At 51.3% G+C, this 26908-nt stretch overlaps 1 protein-coding gene across 2 annotated transcripts in view; it reads left to right on the forward strand.

Annotated features, from left to right (window-relative positions):
• STX1A (syntaxin 1A) overlaps positions 1-26908 on the forward strand; it is a 105488-nt gene that overhangs the window by 73617 nt on the left and 4963 nt on the right. For both annotated transcript variants that reach the window (XR_013941239.1, XM_080563339.1), the window contains exons 6-8: positions 14879-14987; positions 24236-24309; positions 24989-25126. Coding sequence is in view for 1 of the 2 variants with exons in the window: in XM_080563339.1 (XP_080419465.1) it covers positions 14879-14987; positions 24236-24309; positions 24989-25126 (321 nt within the window). In the remaining variant the exon portion in view is untranslated. The remainder of the gene's footprint in view (positions 1-14878; positions 14988-24235; positions 24310-24988; positions 25127-26908) is intronic.

The raw sequence follows: 26908 nt of genomic DNA on the forward strand, positions 1-26908 counted from the left end.
CAACCCCCCCTCCATCAGCATATGGTCCTCTTCCCTGTGGGCAGCTGCCTTCGTGCTCCGGCTGCTGAGAAGCCCTGGATGCTCTTGTGGCAGGAGGCATCAAGCCCTTTTAGAGAGGCATTAGGTGTGCTCGATGTTGGCCTCCTAGCCCCAAGCACTCCACGCCTGTTGTGCCCCAAGCCATGGGCACAGTGGGGAAGAGTGTCTGCAAGGGCTCTCTCAAGCATGGGGTATAACACGGTGTTGTGGCTTAACCCCAGCTGCCAGCTGAGCATCAAACAGCTGCTTGCTCACTTCACCCCAGTGGGATGGTGGGGGAAGAGAATTGGAAAGGCAATTTAGAAAACTTGTGGGTCAAGATAAAGACAGTTTAATAAGAGAAAGAAAAAAGAAAAAAAGAAAAAAGAAAAAAGAAGAAAAGAAAAAGGGTGAGTGAAGAGAAAACCTCAGCCAAACTAAAACAAGTGATGCAAATTGCAATTGCTCACCACCAGCCAACCAGTGCCCAGCCAGTCTCCAAGCAACAGTAGCCCCCCTGGCCAACTCCCCCAGCTTCATTGTTCAGCATGACGCAGTTAAGTTATGGAATACCCCTTTGGCCAGCTGGGGTCAGATGTCCTGGCTCTGTCCCCTCCCAGCTTCTTGTGTACCCCCAGCCTCCTCACTGGCAGAGCAGCATGAGAAGCTGAAAAGTCCTTGGCTTCGTGTAAACACTGCTCTGCAACAACTAAAACATTGGTGTGTTATCAGCACAGTTTTCGTTACAAATCCGAAAGCATAACACCTTACCAGCAACTATGAAGAAAATTAACTCTATCCCAACCAAACCAGCAAGCACGGTTTCTCCCTTCCTCATGCACTGAGCTACTGCTGCCTTTGGGGTGATCCTCCAGCAGACCCACAATGAAGGTGGGTTTATCTGGCCCTGCTGTGCAAGAGTTATCTGGGCCAGCCAGTTGAGTGTTTGAAGCCATGACTGACACCTGGGTGCTGCTGCACCCCAGCATTGGGTCTGACTTCAGCACTGCCCTCGCTAAAGCAGCCTGGTCTATAAAGCTACTGGCTGCTGGCTCATGTATGGGCTGAAAGCTTCACTTTTGGCCTCGACCCTGTAAACCACCTCTTGTGCAACTGTCACAGTGGTTGTGCTGGGGGAGGCGGGTCACTCCGAGGTGACCCCAGCTGCCTGCTCAGTCCACAAGTTCCCAGCTTCTTACATGTGGTTCTTGGTTGTAACTTCTCTGGAGTGTTTACTTGCTTGGTCCTTGCTACAGAGGACCAAGGATTCTTGTTGAAATGTTTATGCCTCAGAAAGCTGCACAAGCGCTTCTTTGTCCTCTCTGGTCCGTCAGAACTCGTTACCTTCTTTGTGGGAAGTCCGGCATGCAGTATTTTGCTCCTCTTTGCCACTTTGCACTCGGATTGAGGTGAATTAGCCTGACACTTCTGTGCTCAAAGATTTGGGATCTAAGATACAAAGGACTGTTGCTTCTGGTGCACACCTTCCCTCAGCAGAGACCATTTCAGTATACAGAAGCAGCCAATTGACTCTGGTCCTGGTAGGTGATCTGCATTGGTGATTGATGAAAACAGGAGCAGCTCTGTGCCTTCCCAGTCATGTAGAAGTGGTGAGTCTGGTACTGCTGCTCAGGATTGCCAGCCTGTGTGTGGCAGCTGGGAACATACTCAGCAGATCCTACTGTCGTTCAGGACCCCCCACTCTGTCTGGGTTTGCTATACAGCATTGCACATGGCTTCCTGTAGACACAGGTAATAGAAAGATTTAGATAATTTGAATGGAAGTGTGTACAGGTGGAAGCAGAAGAGGGAATGGTGGAAGAAGGGATTGGCATGGGTTGATGGCACCTAACCCAGAAGGTTATCAAGATGCCAGCACAGATGCATACAGCTTCTAAGAAAGCTTAGGGTAGGTAGCAAACCATTGGGCAGCTTACTCCAGAACAGATGAGAAGGACCTCTAAATGTCCTGTACAATCTTAATCATTCCATAATTACGTATCAGCTGTGCTGCCTAAAGACCCAAGGCAGGTAAGGGTGAAAGGGTGTAAGATCAGTGTTACTGTCAGCTCTTGAAGAGCACAGAAGGTACATCCCAAACCAGTCTGTGGCCACCAGTAACAAAGATCCCAGGACACGTGAGGAGGACTCATAAGATGTGTCACACACAAACACTGCTGGCCATGTGTGTTTTTGGGCTTGTGAATTTGGAGCATGAGAAAGTGAGTGAATCCAGGAGTGAGTGTGAGTGAAACACATTTTATTTAATAAATCAACTTATTGTTCTGTGCAGTCTTAATGAGCTTCGCTAGGTTAGTTACTGCACTCTGGTGCTGAGCCTCTGTATCTTAAGCAGTCTTGCCCATCCCTGCTGCAACGCTCAGCCATGGGAGTTCAGGAGGTCAGACCTGGCCTTGGCCTCTGCCAGCATCCAGGCTGGTGATGTGACCTTGCTGTGTTTTCAGCCAGTGCTCAGCCATACTTGAGTCATTCACCTTGGGTTAGTCATGCTGTGATGGCTGGGCAAACTGTCTGAGTTGTGATAGGCTGTGTTCAGGGCGTGTATGGGGTGTCTGTGTGGTTGGTGCAGGGCTGTGAGCCTTTAACAGGTGTCGCACGGTCACAGCTTCTTAAAACGAACTTGCCCTGGGCTGAAACTTTGTCTTTAATTCCCCACCACGCAGTGCTGCTGTGTAGTTTTTATTGCGGGTTGGCCAACACACTGGTGAGCATTCAGTGGAAGAGCACCTTACAAAATGGAGCCATTGCTCTGGTAGTGCTTCTTCGGCATTTGCCTCTTCTTTGCTTCAGAGTGAGCTTTGGTACTTTGTTCTCTCTGGTCATACTGGCAAAACATGAATGAAAAAAAAAAAAGATATCTCAGAGCAGTCAAATGTGTCCTTGTTCCGCAGCAAAGGTCTTTTAGCAAACCATTAAACTGATAATGCAAATAGCAGCTGCCAGCACTGCTCTTCATTGCCTATGCGTGGGGATCCGGACACCTCTTGTGCCTCTCTTGCAGAGGTTTTACACACAAATATAAATCATACTTTCTCAATGCCCTTTGCAGGGAAGCAAGAGGATTTGGGGCATTTCTACTCCTTTTCAGCCCATAAAGCCACTTGTGTAGACTGCTCCCCTATGCTGCAGTCAATGCCTAATCAGTACTACAGTGACATTAACTAATTCTGCAAAGGCAGCTTCCAGCACAGAGCCCAGCATCCTCCAGACCCTGCACAAGTGGTGAGAGGCTGTCATGGCTGAGCCTCAGGCAGTGGGGAAACCGTGCTGTGCAAAACAGATACAAGAGAAAGGCTTGAAATGTGTCTCAAGAGCAAGTGGAAATGACAATTGCTGGGGCTTGCTTTTAGCAGGACATAGCAAAGCCAAAGCAAAGCAGAGTGAAACAGTATACAGCAAAGCAGGACAGCATCTGCGTGCCATCTCTTCTCTCCTAACTCTGGGAGGGGCCCTGGCACAGGCACAGCTCTGCACAAACTGGGCAGTGTGTGTGGGGATGTCAGCAGGTCTCTTCCCAGAAAAAAAAAAACACCTCTTCCTTCACCACTCCAAAGACACTGCTGTTGCTGCGTGCTTCCAGCAGTGCTGTGAAACCACCACCACCAAGCTTTCTTCTCAGCTCTGCTCCATGATGTGCCCTTCAGGAGTGGTTTGCCATCTCAAATACAGGTGCGGGTGGCAGAGGCAAGAAGGTGGAGACCAGGCATGTGGTACATGGGTGTGCCCAAACAGCCCGCAGGAAAATAGGAGCACACAGCTGCACAGCCCCAGGGACCGGTCCCAAAGCTCGTTTTCCGGAAAAGGGTTAACAGCAAAGCTGGGAGCTCTTAACCGCCATCTCCCTTCATCCCCTGGAAGGAACTGAAGAAATTTGGGTATCTTTTACCTCCTCTTGCTCTCCTGCATCCCAGTGCCTCCAGATATAGTGAGGCTTCCTTCCATCAAAGCCTGGTGGGGACCCAATGCAGGTTGAAAGCTCAGAGCCCCTGCACTGCCATGCTGAAGGGGATGATGTAGCACAATGCTCCGCTTCCGGGCTTGGGCTTGTGATCCAGGCAGTCTCTGACTGTTTGTCTTCTCACGGATGCTGACCCTGTGCTGGGACCCTGTGCACAGCAATGTGTGTGTTCAGCACGTGCTCGGGATGGTGGAGGCTGGGAGCAGAGCTGGGCACAGAGCAGCGTCACCCTAGGGCTGCATTGCTGGCTTTGCTCGTCATCATGCGCTGCAGGTGTGTAGGGCTGACGGCTCTTGTGGGCCTGGCAAGTGGCACTGCTGGGCTGTGAGTGCCTGACGGATGAGCTGTGCCAGCACAACTGTTGTAGCTGTCCCCAGGGAAACAGTGTGGGGTGAGCTTACGGTAAGGCAGTGACTTGGCTCTGAGTTGAGAGTTATCTGCATTCCAGTTTGTTGTAGAGTTTGGGATGATGCTGATCTCACTTTCCGTACAGGGCAGCTCCAGAATCTCCCCTGCTAATCATTTGTATTTGTAACTTTCTGGCTGGGTTATACAATTAGTGTGAAAATGTCCATGGCCCTTGATGGTGTTGCCCTGTTATTTGGTGCGCTGCTGTGCAATTTCAGATTTTTGGTGCTATGGGACAGATTCACTGCCCCGGGGAGTGTAATGGAGATATTGCAGCTGGCACTGTCTGTGAGCAAGTGCAGGTGTCCTCCTTGGACTCAGCCATCCAGCAACAAGCCAGTGGCCCAGCTAGAAATCTGCCATCTGGATTTGTTCCTGATCATGGGATCACAGTATATCAGTGAGAGGGGAAGTCAGGAGATCTCAGTCCCTGCTCCAGAGCCATGCCAGCCATATCAGGTTACTCATGGCCTTGTCAGGCTGCATTCTTGGTATCTATAAGGATGGAGATGTCATGGGCATCAGGTCCATGGGTCCTCTAGGCCCTCGTCCAGTGTTTGACCGCTCTTGTGATGATTTCCAGTTAAATTTCCTGTAGGAAATTTTGCAATTTCCTATATTCCAGCTTGGTCCATCACCTCTTGTCCTGCCACTGTGCACCTCCAAGAAGAGTCTGGCTCCATCTTCTCTCTTCCCAGGGGGATTCTAAGATCCCCCTGAGCTTTGAGACCTCTAGCTGACCTAACCCGCTTCTCTCAGCCTGTCCTTATTTGCCCTGTGCTCCAGCCTAGACCATCTCAGTGGCCTCAACTGTATTCACTCCCATGTGACTTCTCTAGGGAAGCCCCTTTCAGAACACAGCACTCTAGGTGTGGTCTCACAATTGACAGGTGGAAGGAGTAATCCCTGTCCTTGCCCTGCTGGCTGTCCTCCTGCTCACTGCTGACTCCTGGGCATGGTCTTTTCTCCATCAGGACTTCAGGGGCTTTCGTAAAGCTACTTTCTGGTCAGCTGGCCCCTAGCCCATCCTGCAGCGTGCATTCCTGTCCCCAGTGCAGGACCCTGCATTTCCCTTTGAACTTCATGGGATTCCCATCAGCCCCTTTCTCCAGACTTTTGAGGTCCCCCTGAATGCCAGCCCTGCCTTCCAAATTCCCAATTTGATGTCTTCTGCAAATGTGCTGAAAATGCACTCTACTCTGTCATGCCAGCTTGGTGATAAAGCTTCTTAACATATAGTCCCCAGCATCACACATGGAAGGATTGTCATTAGGAACTGGCCACTTGTTGGACTTTGTATTGCTGTTCACAGCCCTCTGAGTCTAGCTGTCCAATTTTCCATCCACCTTATCCAGCCCATCTCTTATCAAAATGGCTATAAGTGTACTGTGGGAGTCTGTGCTAAAGGCCTTAAACTCACGATATACACCATTCTTTATTCTCCTCTCATCTGCACAGCCAGACATCTCATTGGAAAAGGCAACCAGATTAGTACAGCATGATTTGCCCCTGGTAAATCTACACTGGCTGTTTCCAATTATCTTCTTGTCCTTCCGGGAGGACTCAGGGGAGGCCGAGCAGACTTGGGTTTCCCAGATTCTCTTACCAAAAGATTGGTCTAATTTTTACCTTTTGCCAATCCTCTGGAATCACCCATGGTCACTGCTGTCTTTGGAAGATGATGGAGAGGCCCTTTACAGTGACATGGGCCAGGTCCCATGGACCTGTGTATCTCCAGCTGGTGTAAGCTCTCCCATAGCCTACATCCTGCTCTGTGGGTAGTTCTTCATGTCTCTGGCTTCTGGTCAGAGGACTCTAGGAGGCCAAGAGGCCTGAGGCAAAAGAGCAAAATTTAACTTTTTCCTTGGCAATTTCCCTGGTCACTGGGGCTTCTTCAGGCTCACTGGTACTTTCGGCAGCCCATCTTGCCATCCTGCACAACACTCACACTGTTCCAGCTGAGCTTTGGCTTTCCCAGCTCCTTCTTGGGCACTCAGCAGCATGTCTGTGCTCCCTGGAACCTGGCCCTGCTCCCAGCTCTCTCCTAGTGTCTGAGATCCTGCCTGCCCTCAGTGCAGCTGGTGCTGCAGAATGCTGCCTGGGCTCAGCACAGCACAGTGGAACCATCCAGTGTCTGCACCTCCCTAGTGCAGGAAAGTGGGAAGGGGTTTCGTGCAGGGCCTGGCATGTGGCCAGGCTCACCTTCACTTGCTTATGCTATCTGGAGCCAAGGAAACCAGTAGGAACCAGATTGAAATTAATTTTAAATCATCAGTCTGTGAGAAAAATATGCAATGGCTAAACCTACCAAGGTGTTAAAATTGTCATTTTAAAACTCTTTTTCTGCCATACTGCCAGAGCAGCATGCTCTGATCTGTCTAGAATGAAGCCCAAAGAAGCTGCCCTGCTTCTGAAAAGTGCTTTTGTGTGTGGGAGTTGGGACAGGTTGAACTGGAGATCTGATTTAGATGTCTGGTACATTAAGTGTGATCCTTGTGTAGGTATTTCTGCAACAAGGGCTTTACTCGTTTGTACAGACTTTGCTGTGAGCAAATCACTGAGTAAAAGAAAAAATGAGGAGCTAGTTCACCCTTGTCAGCATGTTGTAAAGTAGGAGTAGTGGTGGTATCTAGGCATTAAGATTATGGACTTTTATTCTGGTTTTGCTGTTGTCATTGCCAGCCAAAAGAGCTTCATTGGACCTGGAACCTTCATAGGAACAGCTTTCTCTTACCCCGTCCATTGACGTGGGCTGGGGTACCCCTCTGCTCTTTGACTGCTTAAATTGTCTGGGCTATGTTGAAGCTATGAAGGCAGGGAAGACCTGTGAGGATGTGTACTAGCAGATCGGACAGGGCTGGTCCTCCAGCTGTGGTCCTGGGGCAGATGAGGGTGCTGGCCTCTTCCACAGGAGCATGAGTCTATCCTTGGCGCTGGCTCAATCACAGAATCACAGAATCACAGAAGCATCTAGGTTGGAAGAGACCTCCAAGATCACTGAGTCCTACCTCTGACCTAACACTAACAAGTCCTCCACTAAACCGTATCACTAAGCTCTACATCTAAACGTCTTTTAAAGACCTCCAGGGATGGTGACTCAACCACTTCCCTGGGCAGCCCATCCCAATGCCTAACAACCCTTTCAGTAAAGAAGTTCTTCCTAATATCCAACCTAAACCTTCCCTGGAGCAATTTTAGCCCATTCCCCCTCGTCCTGTCACCAGGCATGTGGGAGAATAGACCGATGCCCACCTCGCTACAGCCTCCTTTAAGGTACCTGTAGAGAGCGATAAGGTCGCCCCTGAGCCTCCTCTTCTCCAGGCTGAACAAGCCCAGCTCCCTCAGCCGCTCCTCGTAAGACTTGTTCTCCAGACCCCTCACCAGCTTCGTTGCCCTTCTCTGGACTCACTTGAGCACCTCCATGTCCTTCTTGTAGCAAGGGGCCCAAAACTGAACACAGTACTCGAGGTGCAGCCTCACCAGAGCCGAGTACAGGGGGACAATCACTTCCATAGCCATGCTGGCCACACTGTTTCTGATACAAGCCAGGATGCTGTTGGCCTTCTTGGCCACCTGAGCACACTGCTGGCTCATATTCAGCTGACTATCAACCAATACTCCCAGGTCCTTCTCTGCCAGGCAGCATCTAACCACTCATCTCCCAGCCTGTAGCGCTGCTTGGGGTTGTTGTGCCCCAGGTGCAGAACCCAGACCTTGGCCTTATTGAACTTCATACATTTGGCCTCAGCCCATCATTCCAGCCTATCCAGATCCTCCTGCAGAGCCTTCCTACCCTCGAGCAGATCGACACATGCACCTAACTTGGTGTCATCTGCAAACTTACTGAGGGTGCACTCGATCCCCTCATCCAGCTCATCGATAAAGATATTGAAGAGGACTGGCCCCAGTACTGAGCCCTGGGGGACTCCACTAGTGGCCGGCCTCCAACTGGATTTAAATCCATTCACCACAACTCTTTGGGCCTGGCTATCCAGTCAGTTTCTAACCCAACGAAGCATACACCAGTCCAAGCCATGATCAGCCAGTTTCTTGAGGAGAATGTTGTGGGAAACGGTGTCAAAAGCCTTACTGAAATCAAGGTACACCACACCCACAGCCTTTCCCTCACCCACCAAGCACGTCACTTTGTCATAGAAGTAGATGAGGTTTGTCAAGCAGGACCTGCCTTTCATAAACCCATGCTGACTGGGCCTGATCTCCTGGTTGCCCTGCAAGTGTCGCGTGATGACACTCAAGATAATCTGCTCCATGAGCATCCCTGGCACTGAGGTCAAACTAACAGGCCTATAATTACCCGGGTCAACCTTCAGGCCCTTTTTGTAGATGGGCGTCACGTTTGCTAGCCACCAGTCGACTGGGACCTCCCCTGATAGCCAGGACTGCTGATAAATGATGGAAAGCGGCTTGGCCAGCTCTTCCGCCAGTTCTCGCAGTACCACCGGGTGGATCCCATCTGGCCCCATCGACTTGCGTACATCTAAGTTCTGTAGCAGGTCGCCAACCATTTCCTCGTGGATTGTGAGGGCCATATCCTGCTCCCCGTCCCCTTCCACCAGCTCAGGGTACTGGGTATCCAGATAACAACTAGTCTTGCTACTAAAGATTGAGGCAAAGAAGGCATTAAGCACCTCAGCCTTTTCCTCATCTCTCGTCGCTAAGTTCCACCCCCAACCAGTAAAGGATGGAGGTTCTCCTTAGTTCTCCTTTTTGTGTTAATGTATTTATAAAAACATTTTTTGTTATCTTTAACAGCAGTAGCCAGATTGAGCTCCAGATGAGCTTTAGCCTTTCTAATATTGTCCCTACACATCCTTGCAACGTCCTTATAGTCCTCCTGAATGGCCCTCCCTTTTTTCCAAAGGTCATAAACCCTCTTTTTTTTCCTAAGCTCGAGCCACAACTCTCTGTTCAGCCAGGCCAGTCTTCTTCTGCGCCGGCTTGTCTTTGGGCACGTGGGGACAGACCGCTCCTGAGCCTGTAAGATTTCCTTCTTGAGGAGTGCCCAGCCTTCCTGGACTCCTCTGCCCTTCAGGACTGCCTTCCAAGGGACTCTGCCAGCCAGTGTCCTGAACAGCTCAAAGTCTGCCCTCTGGAAGTCTAAGACAGCAGTTTTACTGGTCCCCCTCCTGACTTCGCCAAGAATAGAGAACTCTACCATTTCGCGGTCACTCTGCCCAAGACAGCTCCTGACCACCACATCTCCCACCAGTCCTTCTCTGTTTGTGAACAGAAGGTCCAGCGGGGCACCTCCCCTGGTAGGCTCACTAACCAGCTGCGTCAGGAAACTATCTTCCACGCTCTCCAGAATCCTCCTAGACTGCTTCCTCTGAGCTGTATTGCATGTCCAGGATATGTCTGGGAAGTTGAAGTCCCCCATGAGGACAAGAGCCGATGGCTGTCCCAAAGTCCACGAGCCCCAGCAAACTGGCCAGTAGGGCAGCCTGGCTCCTGAGCTGTTTCTGCACCGTGGAAAAGATGTTTTCATGTTCTAAATTCATTACATTAACACCACCCTATTTGTCACCACATCACGTCAGTAGTTTGAATAAAGCACCCTGCCTATCTGAAAAAGATACAGGTACTTTAGGGTCACAGGGAGTTGTGCAGCTCCTGAGGGTATCCCCAGCTCAGAAATATTGCCAGAGATGCAGGTTCACAGAAATGGGGCCAGTATTTTCAGTGTTTCTATAAGTATGAAAGTTATTTCAAGTTCATAGCGGAGTGAACACTAGTATTTTCACTCTTCCAAATGTCAGTATTTGTTATTCAGAATAGCTTTTGCTTTAATTGCTTTTGGGCTTTGTTTATCCAGCTGATGCAGTGGAAATTTTCACCTTGGTTGGACTAGTTCATACACTGTGAAAGAAACCCAGTTGGTGGAAACTCAGGAGGAGGAACTCTGCTTCCCCTGTATCCCCAGTGGGAGCTCTGGAGGAAGGCTGGGGTGCCCCACAGGAGTCCACACAGGAAGAGCACTTCAGAAATATCTTTCTCTTAAATAGAAAAAGTTTTATAGGACAAGGTCCTTGGTTTCAGTATATGCTTTGTGGGTGTTTTGTAGCACTCCATAGGTACCCAGAGGCCGCTGGTTCCGCATGAGCTCTTTGGAAATCCATCTTGGTGGTTCAGCAAAGTGGGTTGCTTTCCCAGCATTTGAGGAGTAAATTGTTACTGGCCCTAGGTGAAACAACCCCATTTCATAATGTTACTTAGTATTTTCTGTTTAATGAATTTATTTCAAATGCAAGGTACATATTGATGTGCTTTTTATTTACTCTGAATATTCAAGCAGTTTTTATTTAATGACTAAAAAGCCATTTAAAATGCTTTTTCTAGTGCATTTTTCATGAAACGCTGTGTTCTTTCAAAATCAAATGCGTTTTATAGACATGTGGTATGCCTGTGGGAATGTAAAATAACAATCTGACAGAATAAACACTAAGTTGAATAACTTAAGTAAAAGAGAGATGGTGTGGTATACTGATTAGCAGAAAGGAGTGTCATTCAACACCTAAAGCTGTATTTGGCTGCAGATCAACATATGTTGATAGCTTTCAGCTGAATGAGAATGAACTGGATTTTAGGAAAATGATTTTGAAAAGGCAGAACAGGAGTCTCTTGGACTGTATATCACATCTTTGCAGGATTTCTAGCTATGACTTGAAGATGATCAGGAGCTGTTCTGACCTTGCTTCGGGCTGGGCGCCTCGAGCAGAGGCTGCTTGCTGAAGCTGACACTGCCAGGGTCTTTCGTGTGAGGTTTTCCAGCAGAAGGGGAATAAGATTGGCTGAGCCTGAGGCTCTGCCATAAATGCTGACCTGCCTCTTGCTTAGAATAGCTGCAAAGCAAATGCAAGTGTATCTAAAGATGTCTCCAGTGCTGTGCCCAGGAGGTAGGGGTAGGGGTGCATTAGCCAGGGCTGCTCAGGACACATGGACACCTGGTAGGAGCATCTGAATGCATGTGTGCATCGTGCATGTTTGGCCTGTTGGAGTGACAGTGCAGGGAGTGCAGGGACATGCTGTATTGAAGCTGTCCTGCCCATGTACAGGCTTTGAAGCCTCCTCCAGCTGGGCAGAGCTCAGGTACAGCCCTTTGTTTCAGCTGTCCATGGTATGTAACTCACTGTGAGCTTAGGCCGTTCTGGTGGCTTGCCAAGAGTTCTTTGTTTTACCAAGAGTTCCTTCATCCTGTTAGTCACTCTCAGTTTTCTCTCTCCTTACATTCTTTCCCATCCTTTCTGGATATCTTGTTTTCCTGTCCCTTTTCTGTCTCCTCTTCTCCTTTCTCCCTCCACCATTTTTCCACATCACCTGTTGCTCCTGCTCCTGGAGTCTGCCTGCATGAGCAGTCTGGGGGGGGGGGGGGGGGGGGTGAGACTGGGATAACACAGTTCAGTGGTTTCCCACCTTGCACCATTGGCTTCCCACCTTGCACCATCCCATCTGGGTACCATTGGCTGGCCCCAGCTTGTAGATGTCTGTCGCCTGCAGGTGGGATGCTGACTGTTCAGGCTGTGCGGTATATGTGGCCAGTCCCATCAATCATAGAATCATAGGATATCCTGAGTTGGAAGGGACCCAGAAGGATCATCGAGTCCAACTCCTGGCACCACACAGGTCTACCCAAAAATTCAGACCACGTCACTAAGTGCACAGTCCAAACGCTTCTTAAACTCCAACATGCTGTTACTTCTGCTGCATGGCTGAAGAAGGGCATGAACGGTTCTTGCCTGACACAGCATCAAATTTGGCTTCCCTTAAGACTCATGCATGAGAAACTCAGGTTCTGGCATGTTGGGGAAAAGGCTTGTTGATGAAGTGTAAGTGTTTGGATGTTGGATGCATGTGGTGCTCTGTCCTGGCTTTCCTGGAATATCTTCTTCGCTGTTTGCTGTTCTCTTGTTAGTGGGCAGCTGTATCACATGGCACTCCCAGCACAGGTGGGTTCTGGGTGGGTGAAGGGGGATGAGCTCCCACCCAGGGGCAGCACCAGCTTTGTGGCCAGGTGATGCTTGGCAGGGGTCAGTATGTTTGACTGGCTGTGGTTGGGATCTGGTTGCCTTTCCTTGGAAATGGAAAGCAGCCAAATACAATGAGGGTGCTCTGTGTGCAGGGGCTGACAGCTCTGCTGTGACATCAGCCCCAGGTGGGCAGGCAGCTCTAGAGGCAGCCATTCGATTTGGGATGTGCAGCCATCCCCCTGTGTCCCCATGGGACCAGCACTCGGGATGAGCAGTTTATGTGCGGAGCTGGGCTTAGCTGGAGTACTGTGTTCAGTACAATGTTTGAGTACTTACCTCGAGTGCTGTGTTCAGTTTTGAGCCCCTCACTACAAGAAGGACATGAGGTGCTCAAGTGAGTCCAGAGAAGGGCAACGAAGCTGGTGAGGGGTCTGGAGAACAAGTCTTACGAGGAGCGGCTGAGGGAGCTGGGCTTGTTCAGCCTGGAGAAGAGGAGGCTCAGGGGCGACCTTATCGCTCTCTACAGGTACCTTAAAGGAGGCTGTAGAGAGGTGGGGGTTGGTCTGTTCTCCTACGTGCCTGGTGACAGGACGAGGGGGTATGGGCGAAAGTTGCGCCAGGGGAGGTTTAGGTTGGATGTTAGGAAGTACTTCTTTACTGAAAGGGTTATTAAGCATTGGAACGGGCTGCCCAGGGAGGTGGTGGAGTCACCATCCCTGGAGGTCTTTAAGAAACATCTAGATGTAGAGCTTAGTGATACGGTTTAGTGGAGTTCTTGTGTTAGGTCAAAGGTTGGACTCGGTGATCTTGGAGGTCTCTTCCAACCTGGATGATTCTGTTAGCTGCACTGCAGTGGCAGGCAGCTTGGTGGTGACACCCACAACACAGGTCAGGTAAAAAGTCCCATTGTTTATGAATGGCTGGAGGGGTGTAAAGAGCTATTTCAGCTTATTTTAAGGCTTACGGAAGACAGAGAGGTAATCGGAGATAGGCAACATAGCTTCACAAAGGGCAAATCATGCCTGACTAACTTGGTGGCCTTCTATGACAGCATTGTGGGGCAAGGGAAGAGCAATCAATGTCATCTACCTTGACTTGTACAAAGCCTTTGGTACAGTCCCACAGAACATCTTTGTGTCTAAACTGGCAACTGTAAGCCAACCGTACCCTGGGCTGCATCAAAAGAAGTAAGACCAGCAGATCAAGGAGGTGATTCTCTCCCTCTGCTCTGCTCTCTTGAGACCCCAACTGGAGTACAGTGTTCAGCTCTGGGGCCCCCAGCACAAGAAGGATGTGGAACTGTTGGAGCAAGTCCAGAGGAGGCCATGAGGATGATCACAGGCTGGAGCACTTCTATGGAGACAGGTTGGGAGAGCTCTCAGCAGAGAGAAGAGAAGGCTCCAGGGAGACCATGTAGTGGCCTTCTGGTACCTAAAGGGGCCCTACAGGAAAGCTGGGGAGGGACTTGGTCAGGGGGTGTAGTGATAGGACAAGGGGTAACAGTTTTAAATTGCAAGAGAGTAGATTTAGGTTAGATATAAGGAAGAAATTCTTTACTATGAGGGTGGTGAGGCACCAGAACAGGTTGCCCAGAGAAGCTGTGGATGCCCCATCCCTGGAAGTGCTCAAGTCCAGGCTGGATGGGGCTTTGGGCAACCTGGTCTAGTGGGAGGTGTCCCTGCCCATGGCAGGTGGTTGGAACTGGATGGTCTTTAAGGCCCCTTCCAACCCAAACCATTCTGTGATGCGATTTGTAAAGGCTCTGTTGTCTGAAATTCCTGAAGTGGATGGGTGGACAGAGTTTGGGGGAGGTTTGGGGGGCATGGGGAATGTCTGGGCCCTCCAGTATGGGGAGGGAAAACAGGACTGTCCTAGAGCATGCTGCATGCTTGCAGCGTAGCCTGCTTGGCCCGGCCCCAGTGCTCCACGCCAGCCTGACCGGTGGCTGGCCCCTGCCTGTGCCTGGGGAGGTGCAGCAGGCAGGAAAGGCTGGGCAGCGGCACTGCCCACTCCCAGCAGGACAGCCAAGTTCAGAACCAGGTGGGCGATGTTTTGTCTGTCTGCTGTGCTAGACCTGCTTCTCTACCAGCACATTACCCATTTCTTCTGACAGACCGCTGAAATGTTCTCAGATTGGTGCTGCTGTAGGAACAGCCAGGGGCATGGGCTGGGTGGCACTGGGGTTCCAGCTCCAGTGCTGCTATCTGTTGGCAGATGTCCCCTGCCAGCTAGCTACCATGGGATTGGCGCAGGCACCTGTGTTGGCCTCGAGGGTTCTGCTGCCTGCCACAACCCCCCGTGAACCCTGGAGGCTGAGAGAAAACCCTGGACTGGGGTGCAGGGTTCAGGGTCAGTCCTAGCCTTGTCGTGCACTGTTGTCCACCTTGAATTCTCTTGTAGTTTGAGAGCGGCCGCCAGGCTGGAAGTGGTGTTTGGATGCTGGAAGCAGCCAGGTTCTGAACCTGCTCTGTTGCTCTTCCCTCTGCAGCACTCAACGCTGTCGCGCAAGTTCGTAGAAGTGATGTCTGAGTACAACGCCACGCAGACTGACTACCGGGAGCGCTGCAAGGGCAGGATTCAGAGACAGCTGGAGATCAGTGAGTAAATGCAGTAGGGAGTACAGCTGGGCGGCCAGGGGCTGCACCCTGCGCTATCTGTGGCAGAGCCAGAGGTGCCCACACCTGCGCACACTTCTGTGTCCAAACCCAGGTACCCGTGGACTGTGCGTGCACTCAGGAGTGGCTGGAATGTGCTCCTGCTACAGGGGAGACAAGTGACAGTCCCTTGTATTTTGCTGTGTTTCATTGTTAAAAATGTAGTCAGTAATGCTGGTGTGCCCACCAGTGCTGAGGAACCAGTGATTCCCACACCTGTGCAGTCCCTACAGCCAACATGGCTGGGCACTTCTGCTGTTTGGGTTTTCATCACATCTGGATTTGTGCTCATACCTCACTGCAGGATGCTGCTCACTGCACACCCAGCACAGCTCTGAAGCACCCCAGGTTGGCCATGCATGCTGCTGCTGTGGGCACTTAAGACAGCTGGCAGCAAGCCTCATGCACTGCTGGGCTCTGGCAGGAGCACATGAGGGCTGCAGGCAGTGAGGAGAGCCATCATCAGCCCAAGGGTTTTCAGCTTAATCATATCAAACTTATTTAGCTGCCCTGGTTAAGAAAGGCAAATAGCAGTGCCTTACTGGGGAGTTGGCTCCATCCATCTAGCGTCTGCACAAGGTGGGTGTTGTCCTGGATGCTGTCATTCCTCCCAACGGTGCAAGCAGACTGCAGTGCGTGGCACCTCTGCTCCAGGCACTGAGAGCATTGCTTTGCCTGCAGGGCTGGCAAGGTGTGCCTGCATCCTGCAAAGCACAAAAACTCCCAAGGTTTTCTTAAATGCTGCATGGAGACCGCAGAGAGCACAGAGAGAAAAATTTCTCTCTCTCTTGTTTGCAGCTAATTTTGAACTCCAACAGGCTTTTGGGAGTTCCTGACTCCCACATATATCTGGGGCATCAGTCCCTGCCCAGGTAGCAGCAGTGCTTGACTTTCCTCTGGGCGGTTTTCATTTCAGGTATAATGAAATATATATAATAACAGACAAGTGAGCTCTTGAGATGTGGGCACTTTATGCTCTCAACATTTTCCCTTATAACAACCCTGACCCAGGATGGTGGTCGTTCTCTGCAGTGGTGGTGTCTTCTGGCTGAAGGTGGGCCCCGGGTGACAACTCTGAGGCTGTTAGCCACTGTGGCACTAGGATCTTGTTAAGATTTCACTGTGTAATTCAGAGCCCATCACTGAGGAGAAATCTATCTTTGTCTGCCCACAAAATCTGCTTTACTAGTGATTATTCTGGGGAATCAGTGATACATGGTTAGCTTTAGAGAAATGTGGTCATCTCCCAGCAAAGAAGAACCTTAACACCACCATAATTAGGGAAATAAGCAGACAAGGGGGAAGTTAGGGCGAGTAGATACTGAAAGACATTTTGCAAATAATTTCATGGGCAGAGGCGTGTCATGAGTTTTTGTGACTAAAATGTAAAAGTCTGAAGCACAGTCCATTTTTTTCTCACAAACAAATGAGCGTTTTTTCCTTTCAAGACTCAGCATGGATAATAAGGTAGATCTCTGATTGTGGTTTCCTTGAAGGTCACTTGTGGAAACGTCCCTCGTGAGCTGCAAATGCCTGTGAATCTGGATGCTAGTGGGGTATGGTAGCTTCTGTGGAAGGACAGAAGGAGACCTGACTGTGCAAATCTTTCCTCTGTTAAGATTATTTTTTATCATGTATAATGATAAGATGAATATTTCACACCGGCTGAACAGAAGATTGATTGACATGAGGCTCAACAAGAGCTTGACATTTAATGTAAAGCAGGATGATGAATGTGTGTCACTGCTCCAGCTGACTGTGACTCATTTGTTAGCTAATGTCATTCTGTAGGTGATACCCAGCCACAGGGGTGTCGTACAACATAACAGGAATTTAAAGTATCCCTATTCCTCCCTTTTAAGAGAGGAGATTTGAAAGGATTTAGCCAGGTCCTTAATCATCTGCAGAGAAACCGTGAAAGAATCCTGAAAGAAACTTTCCTCTTGTTTGTCAGGTTTTAGAAGGACTCTGCTGCTCTGTTTAAGTTATGCAGTGCTTGTCTTTGCTTTGCCTATCCTAACTGGGCTGACCTTTAGAGCTGGCGGAGCATTGACAGGGCACGAGGAAAAGGCTCACAGTGGTGCAGTTGTTGGGTGCAGAGGAGGTGTCCTAGTCAGTGACAGTGAGGAACCTGCCTTCCCTTTTGGGGCGGAGATGTAAGGCAGATGCATGTGGAGGATGGGGGTCTGTGCTGTGCACAGCCCAGTGCACAATCCTTTGCAAAAGCTTGGTTCCTCTGGCTGGTGACAGCAGAAAATCCCTGTTGGCAAAAAGAAGTGACAAGCTTACTGGGGTTTTGTCAGGAGTACTGTCTGGACAGAGAGCTGTGCTTTTCCCTGCATGTAACAGCCAGCACTTTCCATCTCTGCTGAACTGAGCTCAGCTGGGAAGTGGTGGCTGCACAAATATCTATGAAATCCGTAGCTCTCGTTTTCCGCTGATGGAAGTGCTGGGAGCTCTGACAGCAAAGTCAATAAATCACTAAGGTTCTGGAAGTATGAAAGCAGGGACTTTTCAGCTGTTCTGGGGAGGCTTTCCGGCAGCTGGTGAGCTTCTCTGTCCTAACTGCTTCTACATTTTGCTCCGGAAATGGGATAGTCACTCCAGCTTCTTTTCCTGGTCTGATGTTTGTGACACACTTGTTCTGTACGTGCCAGCCTTACGCCTCCTCTCCATGTGGTGCAGAGATGGTAGTGGGCATGCAGGGAAATAGCTCTCTGCTGAAGTGCTGCTGTCTGCAGAGGAATACTCTTCCTTTCTGGTGCTGGAAGTGGCATGGCTGGATGGGACATGGTGATGAGTGAAGTTTGGGGACAGGGTCAGCAGGGACATCATGAGTGGGAAAAGCTCAGAATGTGCTTGTTGCAGAAGAAATGATGATGTAGGAAAACTGCCATGACACTTTCATGGGCAATGGGTCATAGGCATGGGCGATGCTGTTTTTCACAAAGAGCAACTAATTGGTGAACCCCTGGGGCTCTTCACAGCCCCCTCAGGACCTCAGGACCTGCCTCTTTTCCTTGTGTAGGCACCTTGTGCATGCCAGAGGTTATGCCTCTGGTCCTTACTGTCACCTTGCACATGAAGTGTGTGCTGAGCCCCTGAGTCTGACTTGGTTAAGTGGGTATCCTCTCCTCTCACTGCTTCTGTTCTAGTCCTAACAGTTGTCCCCTTTTCCCCTACCCACTCACTCTACTTCCAAGCACACCAAGACAGAGGACGTCATAGGAGGCATGCAGTGTCCTCAGGTTGCTGAGTGCTGGACAGATCCTTGGTGGCTGTTCTTGCTCAATCACCTCTTGCTGGGATGTGCCTCCCCCCTGTGGCATCCCCGCGGATGCTACTTGGAGCCGTGCTTTCACTAGTGCTTTCTGGAGCCTGAGTGTCATTGCTGCATGCAACGGGAGGTGTTGCTCCTTTGTTTTCTTCTCTCCATTTTGGCCATTATGAGGAATGACATCTTAAGTGATTAGGTTTTGATCCCAGAGAATTTGGATTTGAGGCCTGGAGGAGCTTTCTATGGCACTTGTGTATCTTTGATGCCATGGAGGTGCTGCACAGAGACTGTTTTTTATGAACAATTGAGTTATGTGGGAGACTGAGGATCCAAAAATAAAGAATCCGTTGTCTCCAAAGGCACTGAGAGAACTAATCAGCCCCCACCCCACTATGTGAGACTGGGTTAATTGATGTGCAGAAGTGCAAGCTGTAGATGCTTCATGAACTGCCCATGATCTTGGACAGCCCGGGGCTGGTCCAGCCCACGTGGCTCCTTTGAGTAGCCCTGAGCAGCCCGAAAGGCCACGGTGCTCCCCATGTGTGCCGGTGGGTTGGCAGGGCAGGAGCAGCTGCATGCATAACACTGCGTGGGAGCCTGAACAGATTCACATGGGATTCCTGTGGCACTTCCATCTCACAACTTACCACTCATTCGTCTACCCTACAAAGGTGCTCTTGGGTCAAAATGCCTACACAGCTCTGGAAGCTGGCACCTGCAGCCTTTCCTGTCGGAGCAGAAGGGGTCACAGGGCAGGGATCCAGGTAGCAGTTTGTGACATCCTGCTCAGGCTTTTATAGCTGAAGTCTGCTCCCCTCAATACCACTGCTGCCGGGGCTAGACCTGTCTATGCTGGGGGACAGCCAAGTGGGCTGGGTCCCCAGCACTTGCTGCCTCTGCATGCACAGATAGACATGACAGCGTTATCCATCCCCGTGGGAGTTGTATAGATTTGTATCTACAGGGAGCATGGAAGTCTGATCCAGACAGAGGATCCCAGCCTCCAGGGAAGGTGTCTGGTTCTCTCTATGTCCAGCCTGAGCCCTAGTGTCATTCTGTGTGTGCTTGTGCAGCCTTGATGCTGGGGAGGAGGGATGCTGTGAGCACAGCTGACTTGTTACAGTTAATGCAGCTGTGGCATGTTGGACTTCCAGAGGCACCTACCTGGAAGTCTTTCCTATTTATAGAGAGCGCGATGTGCAGAACTCTGCAAACTGATGTTTTGCATGGGCTGTGTGACCAGTGCAAGCTGCGGTACCAGCACCTTCCCCATGGAGCTTCCCCAAATCCCTGCACACCCCAGAGGGAGCTGCTCCTGCCCCCTCTCTGGGAAGCTAGTTGATCCATGTGGCCCTCACAGGGCCACAGCCTCTGCAGTGCCATTGAGGGGAGTTTGGTGGCAAGTCTCCTTAATGGCTTCATGTCTCTGCCTGTCCCAGAGCTTCATGACCTGTCCTGTGCCATTCTCTCCTTTCCAGCTAAGGGCTGAGTTTGTTTCTCCCTCTTTTCATAGTCCCCAGCAGTGCTCTATGCTGCTTTGTCTGTTGACAACTCTCAGAGGTTTTTCTCCTCAGGAAAGCTTTAATTTCTAAAGATGCCAAGTGAGAGGAAGATGCATTCTGGAGCTCTCTAGGGAGGCAGAGGACCAGTGGTCATGATTTTCCAGTATTTTGCCAAATTTCAGGGCATGGATTTTCTCCTGGGCTCTTCCCGCTTTATAGGCACTTTCCATTGACTCAGCACTTTCATTCCCATTTGTGGTTATGCAGTAATTTTGTGGTAATGTGGACGGACAATGGATCTGTCAGGTATCTGACACACATTTATCTGGTTTTGTTGCTGTTGAAGATGTAACAATAGCCTTCCAAACCATGAAACCTAGCCAGAAGGCAGTGGACTTGCAGGACCCCAGAAGACTTCCCTGGAAGTCTTTGGTGACTGTTGTGCTGCATGGTGTGGGCAAGATGTAGCCTCCAGGCCTCATGCTTCGTCTTAACATTAAAGCAAACTCTTCCTGACCAGCTACATCCCTTGGTCAAGCCTGCACTGCCGGGCTCCTTGTTAACCCACATGATGTCTGTGCTCTCATTCTTTGCCTTGAATGCTTCGGGGCCTTTACCTGCCCTGTGCTTTGCAAGAGGGGAATGGGACAGCAAGGAGACAGTGAGAGACAGGGCAAAAACACATATCCTGCATTCTGTACTGTCTCTGCCTGCAAGACGCTGCAACCCCTGGAGCTGATACTGCTGCTTGTCCTCAGGGCTTTCTTCAGGGCTTGAATGGGACAGAGCAGTGGGTCCTTGAGATGCACCGTACTCAGCACACTCCTCTTTGTCACTGTGCCAGTGACTGCTCAGTGTTGAGCGTAATCAACATGAGGGTTAGTAAATATGTGCTGTTCCAACCCTTGTTTTGCCTTCCTGGGTCTAGGGCAGCCATGAGCAAGGAGCCAATAACAGCCAGAGAAGCCATCATGACTTTCTGCAAACCAAGCCCTGTTACATGACCCAATTCATCTTTCTGGTACAGTAAAAGGAATGTATTAATTCAAACACAAGACAAGATCTGACAAAAGTCAGATGTTTTGATTAAGAAATTAGGTCCTTTGGCTCTGGGGTTGTGTGTCGGACACAGGTATCTTTGCAGGCTGAAGCTGCGTCATGCTTGTCACAAGCAGGCTCTGGATGATCTTCCACCAAAGCTAGAAAAACGCTTGCAGAGCTTTTGTCCTCAGAGATGTCTTTTTGGAAAGCTTGATAACTTGCCCTGATTTATATGAATCTTCAGAAATCTATGGCTGCCAGAAATTTTCCAGTTGCCAAAGCAAAAAAGCTTTTGGCTTGTTCTTTGGAGTTATGGAAAGTTTTGTTTGGAGGTAGTTTTGTTTGCAATTACAAAGACTTTTCTCTGATTGATGGCACTTGCACAACATGAAGAACCACCAGCAGCGGAACACAGGACTCAGCTTCGCCCACTGAGATGGGCAGGATCAGCAACTCTGCTGCTTCCAGCTCTCCACACGCTGCTCTGAGCTTCTTGTCCTCCAAGGCTGTTGGCAGCAGCCATTCCTTGCATCATGCTGCTGTCTCCTCTGCTGAACCAAGCCAGGGGCCTGGTTCAGGCAGAAAAGGACATTTTTAAAAAATTTTATTTATTTATTTATTTATTTATTTGAGTTTCCTCCAATGGAGCAGGTTCTTCCATCAGTCATGGCGCATGGCAGTGGGACGGTCAGTGTGGCAGAAAGGGCCTGCGGGGCTGGGAAGGGGGTGTCATGGGTTGCCCTTGGTGGTTGTAAAACTTGAAGCAGTGACTGGAAACAGGCTGTGGAGCCCTTCCAGGAGCTTGTGGAAGGTGGGGATGATGTTTCAACCCAAGGGCACATTGGCATTACACAACTCCTTCAGACCTGTGAGCACACAGATTGCAGAGTTAAGCCCTGACCTGTAGTTACCGAACAGGCTTCACTGAGCTCACATTTGATATAGAAAGATGTTGAATGCCTGGAGATCCTCTTATACTTCACCATTCACAGACCTGGGGATGAGGAGAGGTGGTAGATGCCGGCAGAGCAGCATGCAGAGGTGGTGGAGCCTATTGCCAAGGCTCCCAGCCCTCCTGCAGGAGGATGGAAGGGGGTCGGAACATGTCAGCAGGAGTGGTGAAAGACTCTAGCAGAATGTGGTTTCCATGGGTAATTTCCATGAGAATTACATAGAAAATATTTTGCTTCTTGGATTTGCCAGTCATGGTGTGAGCAGAGCTAGGAGGAGGACTTGTTCCCTTGCTGCAAAGCAGCAGCTTCTCAGGGCTTTGGGGGCTACTAGCAGTTCTTAGTCATCAAGACAAGCCTCGCCCAGGACTTCCACCTCTGCCCACGGGTCCTGCAGCTGTATAGGATCAGGCCTGGGCCACCCAGTTCACATCTGAGATGTGCTGCAGATGTACCTGTCTCCAGCCCTGTCTCCTGGGACTTTGGATCTTTGTCTTAGTTGTGTCCCCAGTCCTTCTCTGGCCATGTCTCCTGGATAGACCTTGGCCCCACATTGTAGCTTTGTCTCCAGTCCCGTCTCCAGCCCCATTTCCTGCTGTTCCTGACAGGACTCTTTGGAGCTACCCCAGATCTGATTTCACGGCTTGCCTTGTCTGACACTGCTGCTGAACTCTGTTATCACCACTCAGCTTTCATGCTGTGGGATTGCACCCCAGTTGATGAGGGCCCCACGTGTGCTGGGATCACCCCAGCTCCTGTCTCAGCCTCTGCCCTGGAGCAACCCCACTCCTGCTTCTCCAGCACAGCCCTGCGGAGGCTGCCAAGGCAGGGTGGCATCCCAGCATTTCAGCAGTCCCCAGGTTTCTGAAGCCTTTGGAGTGCCTGTGACCACATTGCCCAGAACTTGGAGAAAACATTTCAAACCCACCATTTATGTAAGGGCTGTGGGCTTGTCCTTGCTGTTCATGCAGGGAGATGTGGGGACAGGGAACCATGCCTGCCCAAGCAACTCCAGGAACTGGGAACTGCTGGATGAGCTCATGCCAGTTCTGCTAAGGAACAACTTCTGCTGCAGGGTGAGGATCCCCGTTGTCTGGTTCTGGTTGCCTCTCTTTTTGGGGCTGCAGACCAAACATGGAGGAGCAGACTGCTGCTCCTCACCCTCTATGGTTCTTTATGCTTACGTCTTATGGGTGGAGCATTTCTTTGCTTTGTCATATGGTCCCTTTTCTTCCTCTTTATAATCTTTATTATACTTTTTAATCTTGATATCTAAGATCTGCTCAGTTTGTGATTTTGTCTCCTTGCAGTATGCAGTCAGATTTGAAGATTTACTCCATTAAGTGATGAGTTGTGGATTATGCTCCCCTTTGAGCCATTTGGCTCAGCTGAGTCCTTCCTTACCACACCGCTGGTAGGGATGCAGGCTCCATTTTGGGCTCCTTGAGCCCATCGAATGCAACCTGTAACAGGTTGTCCAGAGAAGCTGTGGATGCCCCGTTCCTGGAGGTGTTCAAGACAAGGTTGGACGAGGCACTGGGCTACCTGATCTAGTGGGTAGCATCCCTGCCCATGGCAAGGGGCTTGGAACTAGATGATCTGCAAGGTCGCTTCCAACCCAAGCTGTTCTATGTTTCTATGATTAGCTACTCCTGCCCGTCTGCCCCCATCTGCTCCTGGTCGCACCAACGGGATGTACTCTGCCTTCTCTGCAGGTGTCAGCCCTGGTAAAAGCCTGCCCAGAGTGTTTGTCTCTGTTTAGCACTGCAATTTCATGGGTACTACCTGGCTATTAGAATCATAGAATCATATAAGACTGAAGTAGCTTATGCTGGAGGACTGGTGTAACCTGCAGAATGACTACTATGTCTCACCTCTGTAGCTATGAAGAATAGTCTGTGGGGAGTGGGAGGCAACTGTGATCAAAGGATGAGAAAATTGCCCGCAAAGGAGCCGTGGGGCTGAAAGTACCACAGTGGGGCCAGGCGTGCTGCCAAGAATGGGTGGGAGAAGGAATGAGTCTGATTTCTCTGTTAAACAGCTGCAGGGCTAAAACTCTGGCAGCCCTGAGGGCTAAAACACCCTTGGGGCATTAATGAGGCTTTGAGTAGCTGCAGTAGGGCGTGTCAGGACAGCGAGCTCTGCTGAGATGGATGTCTTTGTGGGCTTCGACTGTCCTGAGATAGGGTTCGTTAGGATAGCCCTGCAGTCCATCCTTGCTCTTGGATTGCTGCTCTCCCATCCCTCCTGGATGCTGGCTGGCCAGCATCCCTGTAGCAGCTCTCTGAGCTCTCAGGGCTAGAAGAGCAGCTCGGCTCTGCTTCTAGGAGATGCAACAGAGACAACAGAGCCCTGTGGTAGGGTTGCTGGACCTGTGGCCAGGACAGGAGCTCACAAGTGACCCATGTGTATTGCTTGCAGCTGGCAGGACCACCACCAGTGAGGAGCTGGAGGACATGCTGGAGAGCGGCAACCCAGCCATCTTCTCCTCTGGGGTAAGCACCATGGGTCGGCCCTGCTTCAAGCCCAGCATGGTTAAAAGCCAAGCAGCCCTTGTCCCTTGGGAAGTTGTCCGTTGAATGTGCTCCCAGCACAGGAATGACAAGTACTGCCCGTACTGCAGCAGGATGCTCAGGATGCTGCATTAGCAGGGACTATGTCCTGGCTGGAAGGGCAGCTCTGGGCTGGGGCAGGGCAGAGGGGAGGCTGCTGCAAACTGCCTGGCTGGGATGGCTGGAGGCTCTCCCTGCTCCATGGTACTTGTGGGTTAGAGGTTATATGGCAGCCAAGCCTTTTACACTCTGGCACCAGCCACAACCCCAAGGAGGGTTGCCTTGCACCAAGGCCCTGCTCTGCCCAGATCCCTGCCATGCCCAGTGGCCTCATGGGCAGGCAGATGGTGCTGGCTTGCAGTGTTCCCTCTGAGTCCAGCGCCAGCCTCCAAGGCTTTTGTGTGGCTCCATGGGGCCTGGCTATGGCCTTATGGTTGCTGTGAGGCCAAACCCCAGAGTGCTCTTCCAGGATCTTGCTCCATTTTCTCCATTGCCCCAGAAGATGCCTCTCTTTTAAACCGTTCTCCTACCTCTGTTGGTTCCCCTGGTCCCAGAGGTGAGGGACAACATCTGGGGCACAGAAGCAGGACTGAGCATGTTTACTGGCCTTGTCTTCTTGCAGATCATTATGGATTCAAACATCACCAAGCAGGCACTGAATGAGATTGAGACACGGCACAGTGAGATCATCAAGCTGGAGAACAGCATCCGAGAGCTGCATGACATGTTCATGGACATGGCCATGCTGGTGGAGAGCCAGGTAGGGACACCTGCAGCTCATAGCCCAGATGCCAGCTCACTGGGGGGGGTGGGAGGTGGCGGGGGAGAGGGGGAAAGGCTGGAGAGGAACTGATGTGCTCTGCCTGGACACTGGAAGGGCACTGGAGCAGACAGCTTGGGAGGGCAGCCCTGGGCCCATGAAAGCACCTCCATGCTGGTGTCCTTCCAAGGTGGGTGCTGAGGTGAAAACCTGCATCTGGCCACCTGGCACCTACACGGCTCCCAGCAGGGCTGAGGTGGGCTCTGCAGGGCTGGAGGTATCTGTCCTGTGCCTCAGAGCAGGAGCTGCTGTGTGCTCAGGGCGGGTGGTGAGGTGAATTGCCCTGGAGGAGAGCACCTGCTGGTGGCTGGCAACCAGGTGGGGATGGGTCCTTCTTCCCCAGAGCCTGAGCAGTGCTGGGGAGGCCCATGTGGGCTCACATGTGAGCACTGGGCCCCACTGACAGAGCTTGGGGAGCCCCAGGCTGTGCCACCAGCCTGCAGGGCATGGCCCTTCAGATGGGCATGCTCTTCGGTGTCTCTGCTCACCCCCCTTCTTGCCTGCCATGCTGTCGCGGCTGAGGAGACGTCAGTGGCAGGTAAAGCCCCGCCTGGCCCTTGCCAGTGCTGCATGCTCGGCTCTGCATGGCTGCACTCTGCATGTCTGTGGCTCTTGTGTGGCACTAGGGCTGGCCCTTGGAAAATGGGTGAGGGTGGCTGTGGCATGGAGGTGTTTGTCTGGCCTGCCCTTGACCAGCTGGCAAACCTGGCCCTGGGTGTCTCCTCCGTTTTCCCTTGATGTCTGCAGGGCATTGGGTTGTCAGCTCCTGGGACAGGCTGGGACAGGTGGCCCAGGGTCAGAAGATTTTGGCAGTGCCGTCATGCTGCTCCCAAGAGAAGGACCCTTGCATCTTCTGTCCCCTCTGGCTGGCCCCAGTGGGGGGGGTGGGGGGGGAAGGGGGAGGAGGTGCCAATCCATGCAGGGCCACCTCCACCTTGTTCAGAGACTCTAGGTCCTGTGTCCTATCCTCACGTTCTTTGGGCTCCTTATGCCACTCTGCCAACAGGAGTTGTCACCATTCCTGGGAGACCTGCTTGTCACAGCCTGTCACATGGCCATGTCTGGCTTCCCCACCGGGCCCATGGGTGGTGCAGCCTCCATGGTACACACACAGGTGGAGGCAAGGGGTGACAGGCCACTGAGACTGTCCCTGGCCCTGCCTGTTGCTGTGGCCTTGCCTGCAGCCAGCACCCATGCTGCCGCCCCACAGCCCAGCAGGTCAGGGCAGTGTGGGCACAGTTACCTGAGGGCACTGCATTGTGCTGGTCCCTGTGTGGGAAGGGGCACCACCATCCCTTACCAGCCTTCCCTGGGAGAACTGGAGGCATGAAGCAGTGAGGGAGGCTTGATGCACTCTAGGAGGATTTGCGACCTCCTGCCCTGCTGTAACTGCTAGACCATGCCAGCATCCTGCAACACCCCGGGGTGGGGGGGTAGTCTCTGAGCTGCTGGCACAGGGAAGGCAGAGAGCAGAGGGGTACCAGACTCACAGCTGTGCTGGCAGCTGCCTACTCTGCCCTAGGAATGGCACCAGTGGGCAGGGGAAGCAGCAGCTTTAGGCACAGCACCCAGGCCAGCATATCACAGGCATGAGACAAGAGCAGCAGGGTGCCTGATGGTGCAGGGTGCTTCGACCAGGGTGGGAGGGTAACATCCCTGGGCTTGCAAGGCTTGTCCTCTCTGGTGCTGCCAGGTGTTAAAGCTCAGAAAAGAGCGTTGCAG

Source organism: Anser brachyrhynchus (genome assembly GCF_964034855.1).
Source record: "Anser brachyrhynchus genome assembly, chromosome: 20".
NCBI classification, from domain to species: Eukaryota; Metazoa; Chordata; class Aves; order Anseriformes; family Anatidae; genus Anser; species Anser brachyrhynchus.